General features: G+C 44.3%; 1 protein-coding gene across 1 annotated transcript; it reads right to left on the bottom strand.

Annotated features, from left to right (window-relative positions):
* Positions 1-8,490: 8,490 nt before the first annotated feature.
* Positions 8,491-9,411, bottom strand: LOC308094977 (transcription initiation factor TFIID subunit 8-like; the record flags this gene model as incomplete). Its single annotated transcript, XM_080441810.1, has 1 exon — positions 8,491-9,411. The coding sequence occupies one exon, from the start codon at positions 9,409-9,411 to the stop codon at positions 8,491-8,493; it is 921 nt and encodes a 306-aa protein (XP_080297936.1).
* Between the last annotated feature and the right edge of the window lie 755 nt (positions 9,412-10,166).

Genomic DNA, 10,166 nt, shown 5'->3' with positions numbered 1-10,166 from the left:
TGAAACACTGATAATCGGCTGATTGTTTAGAACCGGGCTCAAGAGCCACTGAGAGGCCTAGCTGGTTTGTACGGCCAGCCAGTCGTTCGAGCGTCGCTGAGTGCACTGGGTTGTCTGACGATCTAATCCTGCTTGGGTCAATGTTGGTCACTCTGGAAGGGTTAAGACTGAGTCTAGTGCCGATGATGAGAGTATTATTACTGGTTTCTCCTCGATGCTTCTCTCTCTGTAGGTAGCAAAGTATCTCGGAATCTCTTTGGGACATGCCCTTCTGAGAGGTTTCGAGCCTCTCTTTATAATACTGGCTTGCGGTCCTGACATCACTATGATGATGTCAGATAGTGTCAGACGTCTCCATATATGGAGCTGCCGATTAGTTAGTTAGTTAGTTATGGCCAAATATGGGATCAAGACGTCAGCCCTGGACGTGATGGTTATGTCTATACATGGAGTTTCTGGGAAGGGTTCGCTGATGTCAGACTCCGTACATATGGCACGTTTGGGTCTCTATGACGACTTTGCAGGTCTATTGTCTCCATCTATAGTGATCTCCATATATAGGCTATTGTTTCTAAGTATGCCCTGAATGTTCGTAACAGCCGCCCCTGTTATCTAAGCTAAGACCCGCCCAGTGGAGTGGTGTCAGTGCAGAACCTAAACCAAGATGTCTAGCCCTAGTGGTTCACAAGGTGACGCAGTAGCACACACTGAAATGGTATAGAAGGAAAGTGCTCCGTGGAAATTCGTAAATATCTGAGTTGTAAGGAATACCCGGGGTTAGTACAGAGGGTGCTGTTTCACATCAGCATGATGTCAGCACTAGATCCATATATAGAGCTCCAGATCAACCTCGCCCAAATATGTAGTTGCTCTTGATGTCAGACAGCAGTGATGGCGTAACCATAGCGATCTATGCCATAGTGAACTAGTTGTAGCTTCCCCGAGGACTGACGGTTAAAGAGAGAAATATACGTATTAAAGACAACATACTGTCTCATACTGTCTCAATTTGTATAAATTATTGATCCATAATCTAATCTGCCTATCTGTAGAAATGTACAGAGCACGCACGCACGCACGCACACGCACTATTTAATATACTTATGTTTATAGTCGGTTTTCACTCATACTGTAACTACCCTAGGAGACACGGGGAGAACATGCAAACTCCACACAGAGCAGGCCCTTTCACCAACCCCACCTAGGGTATGGGCGCTGATGACACGGAGGAGAAGACACGCCCCCAGCGCCCACAGCGTCCCCTGGTGGGAATCGAACCCAGGACCTTCTAGCTGTGAGGCGACAGCGCTACCGACTGCGCCACCGTGCCTCCGAACTATCCCTTTAAGGCTCTGCCTCGTGGCAGTTTGTGATCTCAGTCTCTGTATCATGCGCGCACGAATTGTTGTGGGGCTTCACGGGAGCAGAGCCACACCGGTAAATACAAGGCAATATTATTGCAACAAATGGTTTTCGTCTCGACGAGAGTGTCCTGACTGAAATACAATTTTATAGATGTGGCTCATAGTGGAAGTTTGACTCCCCCCTTAGCAAAATGGTTTTCAGAAATGAACAGTTGTGTTCCTGAGATTACTTATGTTATGAGAAATGGGTATAATAGCTTCTTGAAGATCTGGCAACCTTACTTACAGTAGATTAAAAGGAAATATTGTCTTTAGCTATATTGGAAATGTCAGTGATTAGAACCACTACAGCACAGCTTTAGTGTCATTTGAAGCAGCCCAGAGTGCTTGTGTGTCTATCTGTGGCTAATATGGAAAACTACTGGACTGATATGTGCCAAACGAAAGGAAGTGAATCCTTAAATATTATTCACACATTCTGAATATAGTTTTTTTATTTTTATTGTGATATGTTTCACATTTTGTGTCATAATCTCAGATACACCCTCCCTTCATATTTGGGCAAGATTAATGTTTTAACACATTGGGTGCCAGAGGTTTATTAAAATATTATACGTTGAGTGCCTGCATTTCTTCCATCCACTTGCGTTATACGTTTCGTGCTGTAGAAGCCCCGAAGCGGAAGTGCATGTAAACAAAGCGTGCGTGCGAGACGGCGGAGGGTCCCGACTAACGCCTGGAACAATAATATTTCTAACGCGATCCTCCATTGCAGCGTGATCGCCAATCGAAAACGGCTCGTTTTCACCACGTTAAAAAGAAATGGAGATATTAAGCTTTTAGTCAAGGAGATAACATTGAAAACGCCGACGGGAAGGATTTTTGACATGGAGCCAGATCCAGCCTCTTCTTCTCAGAAACTCCTTGGGTGATGTCAAAGTTTCGTTTTAGCGCCCCACGTGGCCCACATGTATAAAAATAGAATTGGGTCAAAAACGGTCCGGACCGTTTTCGGCACTTCTCGTTTGGATCCTCAAAAACGGTCCGGACCGTTTTTGGCATTCAATGTGTTAATATGACGTCTTATTGATATCCATTACTTTTTATGTATATTTTATTTGGGCTGGGCTAAAAATAAAACGAAAAGAAAAGAAAAAGTACCCATCCTGACAGACAGAAGCAGTGTGGTCCTGTGGTGTGTGAAGTGGTGTTCCCGGCTGTGCTGTCTGAATGGGTTTATAATTGGATAAGAGCTCCAAGCCCAAAAGCCCAGATAAGAGAGGGTTGTGTAAGACTGTCTCTGGGAGATTACAGCGATTGTGTTTGTATTGTGTGATGGATGTGCAGGATAGAAAAAAGGCTGCAGTGGCTCAGGAGGTACGTACAGCGGCCGCCTTGGAATTGGAAGGTTGCCAGTTCGAACCCTGGCTCCTCCTGGCTGTGTGTCGAATCGTTCTTGAGCAAGACACTGACTGCTCCCGATGAGCAGGTTAGTGCCTTGACAGGTGTCCAAACGTGACATTTTATCAGAAACCTGATTGGTTGAAGTGATGGAGCTGAACCCGGATAGCCCTGGGAAATCTTATTGTATGAATGTGTGTGTGAATGGGTGAATGTGAAATACATTGTAAAGTGCAATGTAAATGCAGTCCATTTAGATGATTGGTTTTTCAATGGACTAATTGGAACAAAGATAGAAAAACAAACCTTAGCCACTCATGCCCTACTCTAGCTGAGCTTGTAGATCGCAATTTTTTGGCTATTTTTGAAAAAATAAATATAGATTTATTTACATTATTTTTTTATTTTTTAAGTTTGAAATTGTTTTGAGAAAATGTTTAGCTATAATGTCTTGTCCAAAAATAAGGATGCCAGGTTGAACGTGGTTAAGACTGGTTGAGAGAGACAGAGAGGGGTATGGGAAACCCCACTCTGTCCAGTAGGATGTACTGTAAGGGCAAAATGGCCGTTGTGTGATGGAGAAAGGAACAAGGGTACAGCAAGATGTCGCTCTTCTCAAGTGGGTGTGTTTGTTCCAGCCTGATCTCCAGAGATCTCCGTAACATTGCACGGATCCAGTGCACTTCATTCCGTGGATAGTCGCCTAGAAACCCCGAAATTGCGTGCATATGTACGGCGAGTCCCACGGTGGAAAAACCCGGAAGCAGAGCAGTCCCCACAACAAAATTTACGATTCTGTGCCTATCGGTACATAACTCAAACGGCGCTGAGTAGGCACAGGCGAACGTCACACCGTTCAGGACGGCAACTCGGTCGCCTTAGCTCCCTCGGTGGTACTTCACGGGGTGACAGTTCGCCTGTGACTGCGCGCCTCCGTCATGGTTTAGTCACAATGGGCGAGATGCGAGGCGGCTATGCACGGAATTTCAGGTTTTTCCGTGTCTATTCACGGAATTTCAAAAGATTTCAAAAACGTTCAAAGAGAACGTTTCCTCTGGAGATCGGGTTGGTTTGTTCACTATCTCTCTCCCTCCCCCCCACTCCATCTCTTTCTCTCCCTCTGCTCTGCATATCTCTTTCAATCCATCTCTCTCCCTCCGTTCCCTTGCCTGTCTCCATGTCATTTCACAGGTAATGTTTGTCCATTGTCTCCCTGAAGGCAACTTCAATGAGCTTCAATGAGCACGCGTGCGTGTGTGCGTGTGCGCGTGCGTGCGTGTTAAGGCCAAGCCATTGTCTGCCCTCCAATGAACTCTCCCTGTTTCCCGGTGTGCACTGTGAATGTGTGCGTGGCCTGTTGCTGTGTGTGTGTGTGTGTGTGTGTGACACAAACACTTTTGGCCCTCCCACAAGGTGGCAATGAGAGTGAATGAGCTCTTCCTCCCCCATGGTGTCCAGGGGGACCAGCATCTGTCAATGTGATGCACTCTCCACTTCTATAAACTCCATTACCCAGCATCCTGCTTCTCTGTCACTGTCAGCACCCTGCCAGTGCCCACGCTGAGTGTGCGTGCACACACACACACACACACACACACACACACACACACACACACACACACACACACACACACACACACACACACACACACACACACACACACACACACACACACACACACACACACACACACACACACACACACACACACACACAAATACAAAGACACGATGACTGTACAGACATACTGACAGCTCTAAAATGATATGCACAAGTCACAAGTGTGCAAGTTTCACACAATAGGGGCCACATACTCGGTGTCGATGTCCATATTTCTCCATATTTCATTTCATATGTTGTTTTTCATTAAATCAATGCCCTACCTTATACTATAGCCGTATGACAGTGTTACGCAAAAGTAGTGAAAATTGCTGTTCTACAAGCTCAAGCAATTTATGAAAATGTTCATCTATAAATGAGTCAATGAAATCAGGTTGAAAGTGGTTAAGTCTGTCTCTTGAGTTAAATATTTAACCAATAAATAGTACTGACAAGAGCTTGTGACTAAATAACTACATTGGAACCACTGATACACATTATGTTTTCATTTCCTGAAAAGCAACAGTTTTGGACATACAAGGTTTCCGCCCGCAACAGCGACCATATACTAGCTCTTTATGTCACATGCATGCACGCACACAGACACACATCATCATGGCTAGAGCTCAGTCAACCGTTCTCTTTGTTTCTGACAGTGATGGAAGAAGTACTCACATGTTTTTACTAAAAGAGAGACTCATTGTGCAGAATGTCCCATTTCACAAGCTCAAAATTAGATTTGCAAACTCACAATGCGTCGCACTGTGAGCGTGTAGATCTGCTATTTTCAAATGGCCGAAAAATTGTTAGGGCTGAAGTGGTTTGTGTGTTTTGTAATAATAATCAAAATCTACAATTTTATTATTTTTCATATAATTTTTGTGGAGTAAAAGTACAATATTTTCCTCTGAGATATAGTGGGGTAGAAGTAAAAGTATTGAAAATTGTAAATACTGAAGAAAGTAAAAAATACCTCAAAATTGTACTTAAGTACAGTACTCGAGTACAGTTTTTTTTCTGAGTGGATCCAGTATAATGGCTACAGACACCTGGCTGGCTGCTTCACAGAGCATCAACCTCCCTCTCACTTTTCTTTTTTTTTTTTTTTTTACAACCTCAAACTCAGCATTTTAATGTCTGACGAGCTGTAAAAATTGTTCCGTGCCCACCAGGTGCAGCATGAAGTTTAATGGCCTCGCTGATAAATCCTGCATCTAGACGTTGCTAACAATATGTCGTTTTCCTGTGAGAAACTCTCCCGTAAACTTCAGAGCAGCCAGAGACAAAATACAGCTCACTGTTTGTTTGAGATATTATCCAGACTTTTATTTGAAATAACTGTGTTTGTGTGTGCGTGTGCGTGTGCGTGTGCGTGTGCGTGTGCGTGTGCGTGTGCGTGTGCGTGTGCGTGCATGCGCTCACTTTGGCTGTCTGTGTGTTTACCCGTGTGTGGTTATCTTTGTGTGTGGTTGCATCCGTGTGCGCTCTAGTAAAACCAACATCGCTGTGTGTGTGCCTCTGATAACAGCAGTGGTATCTGATGAAAGGGGGATGTGCGAGGGGAATACAGGCAGCCTTTTGTCACCGGAGCAGCAAACAATGGTACCGTTTTCTCAGGGAAAAGAGAGGATAGAGACGCTTAACCGCTTTAACCCAATATAATACTTCATGGACTGGGGTCCCCCAGGGGGGTCTGTACTTGGACCCCAACGCAAAAGATTGTGAGCTTATAGATCGATAATTTTTGGTTGTTTTGCCTATTATGACATGCCCAGTATAGGCACACTGGGGTTTATGTGGTGAAGCAGCCAGCCTTTGTTGTGTGCAATCCTATGGGTTTTGTATGATGTATGTAGCCTTTATTTTGACCAGGAGAGTCACATTATGACCCTGTGACCTTGACGTTGTGTAGATTTTAATCAGTGAGTGATTGAAGAGTATCTGTCGGACTGTGGGAAGATGGATGGGGAAGGAAGGATGGAGTGGTGTGTGTCTGTTTGCACTTGGTTGCTTTTGTGTGTGTGTGTGTGTGTGTGTGTGTGTGTGTGTGTGTGTGTGTGTGTGTGTGTGTGTGTGTGTGTGTGTGTGTGTGTGTGTGTGTGTGTGTGTGTGTGTGTGTGTGTGTGTGTGTGTGTGTTACTATACTGTCACCACAATGACAGTGGAATTTGAGAAATAACCGTGAGGACAATTTATTTGGCCCTCACAAGAGAAATTGTTGTTTTTATGGTTGAAAAATTATTTCTGGAGTTGGGCTTACGATTAGGAAGGAACTCCGGTTGGGGTTGAGTTTAGATATTTAGAGGTTAGCTTTAGGGTTGGAGTTGTGCCTGATTTATACCCTATTCGCTTGCCAGTGTCACGCACCGAAAATAGCAGATTTACAAGCTCACAACACGTTGCAAGCACAGTAGCACACATGTTGAGCTAGTAGAGCTGCTATTTTAGGTGCAGCTGAGTAACTTTAGGGTTTAGGATTATGGCTAAAAAACAACGGTACGGTAAAAAAGAAAAAAAAATGCAATTGTAAAGTTTCTGCCCTGAAATGTTGATGTCCTCACTCCTCAGAAGTATAGTAATAAACGTGTGTTTGACTTTCCCTCTGATTTGATGAAATTAAGCTAAGCTTCTGTGACATAGACAGATTCAAAGGAATAGCTGATGAATGTACTGATACTGAAGCAAAAGCCAGATGAAATGTGAAAGTGAGTGAAAAACTGAAGTAATTTGAGTATCGCCGATCAAAATGAAACTCAATTTGAAAGTCCTGCTATTGCATTCTTTTTTCTCTCATCTCTCTATTTCCATTTTGTCAGTGGAATGAGATTTTATGCCTTGTATCCTTTGGCAAACCTTTTATGGTAAGTGTGGTGAATTGCATTGAATTAACTACAGTTACCTAATAGAAATGAGCCATTATGGGTTTGCCCTTTCTCTTTCACTCTCTCAGTGTCTAGACTGATTTCCATCCTTGTTTTTACCCATTAGGCTTATTAAAACACTGTGAATATGATATGGTATCATTAATATTCTACGGAATCTATTTCCTAAAGCAAGTCATTTGTTTCCTTCGCCCCAAATAAGAGATTTGCCAACTGAACGATGAAAGTCAATTATTTGTATGGGTACCTGGTACTTTGATTTTGGATTCGGTTCCATCGGTGGATGGATGGACATGAGGACACACAAAGATTGTCACATGATTCGGGATCATGTATACTTAATTAATAAAAACTAGGCCTTTCTTGACAGTTGGCACTGCTACGACATACGTGCATCACATATTGATTACTGTTTCACAAACAGGTCTTTCACAGGTGTGACGAAATAAACCCATAGAACAGCAATACAAGACAGCCATAGGTATCCGACAAAAAGCCACACTCACCATATAGCCATATAATCACCGCAACATCTTAACACATCGGGTGCCAAACACGGTTCAAACCGTGTTTTCAAACAGTAGCGCTTTGGTGCCGAACACGGTTCAGACCGTGTTATCAGTCTTTTTGTTTTTTTCCACAAGGGGGGGCTAGCGCAGCACTGGAATCACCCATGAACACTCTAAGAAGTAAGGGACAGATGGATCACCGTGCCCAAAAATCTGCCTCCCATCCGCTTCCATTCTATCTCCTTGCTAAAAACCTCTGTATCTCCTTAACCTTTTACAGTGGGCAAAACGATGCGCGATCGCTCCGCAATGGTGACTCGCATGAGACATGTTGTTGTTCCAGGCTTTAGCCAGGACCATCCATTGCTGTGCACACATGCATTGTTTACGTGCGTGTGCTCGCCGTGGAGTCCACAGCTCTAAACAGCGCAGCGTTGCAGACGGTTAGATTTCTGGCACCGAACGTAATCTGTTATTATAAAATTCTGGCACCCGAACAAGCATGTTCGGGTGCTTCCAGTCGAACAAGCATGTGTCCTGTACGAAACACTACATGGCCTATGCCCACCTTTTCTGGGGAAATTATTAAAAGGCAGCCTGACGAGGGCATTTGTGGGTGGAGGGGCGACGTTGAACAAAATTAGTGAGGTGCAGTTTAGATGCACAACTTTTGCACGAAACAACCATGGCAGATGAGTCTATTTGTTCCAGTTGTCCGGTATGACTCACTCCACTTACTTCTTCCTCTTCACTTTGGGTCTCTTGGCCAGCCTGAGGTATGGGTTGATGTTCTCATCACTGGCCTTGGCGGAGGGAACGGCACTCGTTAAGGGAAGCATGGAATTCTCCTTGTTGGCTCCTAGTTCATCACTAATGCTGTTTCCTGCTGTGTTCTCGCTGTCCATCTGCTCCTCCTGCTCAGAGAAGTCTGTCTCCTCCAAAGACTGCCGTTCCAGTTCAGATGGCAGGAGGGTGCTTAGATATGGAATGGTGGTTGGTCGCGCTGCAATCAATGGGAAGGCAGTGATGTCATTTTTAAAGAGGCTCTGTGTTTCTCCGGTTTTGGCCATGAAGCGTGCGAGCGCACGTCCTACATCTCTCCTCTGAGAGGCTGCCTTCTCTCTCACCACTTGGTAATCTGACACAGGCTCTCTGAATATGGGGGTTCTGACGTAGGTGTGGGGATCAGGGAACTCTGGGAAGTGGTTGGGGATGTAAGGAGGATGCGTGCGTTTCTGTCCAACCGTCAAAGATTTGGGCGTCACAGGTGGGTTCGTCATCGGAGGAGCAGCTATGACCATCCTCTGAGATCTCTTTGCGTACGCAGATAGAGTGTCGATATTGAGACCCATTTCAATGAGTGTGACAACTGCATCTGAGAGGTTGGGGACACTTCTGGCTGTATGTTCACAGTAAGCTTGAGCACAGCGGCCTATTTCGGAGATATAGCTTTGCATCATCTCGGTGAGGGATTCCAGCGCTGCCTTCTCTGCACTTTCAAACCCACATTCCTTCAGCAGGGCACTAACCACTGCCTGCAGAGTCCTACGCCTGGCCACTAGGTAATTATCTGCTGGGTTGGTAGCATCTTTACTGCTACTTGAACGCCATCCTGTATCAAGTGAACCATTGGATGCTACCGCAGGATCGCACATTGATAAACCAATAGCATGCACTGCGTGTTTAATCAACTAGTGCAGTGCCTGTTATAAGAGTATTATGGAGGTCAATACTATGACGTCAGTACTATGATGTCAGTAATCTCCATATTTGGGCATTAAACATGGACAGACACACATTACCTGTAATCAGAGTACTTGCAGGCCAGTCTATGATATCAGTCATCTAAGTCATCTCCATATTTTGCCAGACCCAAGAGGTCGGCCTACATGAGGCTTTGTCCCTATTTAGTCCATACATGGGCATAAAAGAGGGTTCAAGTTTCGTCCCCCATAGTGATGGAGCTCACTTAAATAATAATCCTATTTATAGGTTATTAATGTCATCATGTGTCTCGCTAGCCAATCACAGTGCTGAATAGAGTCAGCCAATTTCGTCCCCCTTTCGTCCATACATGGGCATAAAATGTAGGGAATGTATCTGTGGGCAATCTAGTATGGATATACATGTACTAACTTGACAGTCTGTCTGAATGTAAGAGGAATATACACACTGTCAATGGTATAACATGTACAACAGTTAGCCTATAGGCCTATAGTACACAGTTTATTACCGGTGGTATGTGGGTAATAAGATGGCTGATAAAAATAATAATAAGTTGTAGGCGGGGAGGCAGCCTGAGATGTAGTGGAGTAGAAGTAAAAGTATAGAAAATTGGAAATACTCCAGTAAAGTAAAAATACCCAAAAATTGTACTGAAGGACAGTACTTGAGCAAATGTACAGTTACT

Source organism: Gymnoscopelus braueri (genome assembly GCF_963280865.1).
Source record: "Gymnoscopelus braueri genome assembly, chromosome: 11".
Taxonomy (NCBI): Eukaryota; Metazoa; Chordata; class Actinopteri; order Myctophiformes; family Myctophidae; genus Gymnoscopelus; species Gymnoscopelus braueri.
The sequence above is the reverse complement of the archived record's forward strand: the minus strand, read 5'-3'. Positions and strand labels throughout refer to the sequence as shown.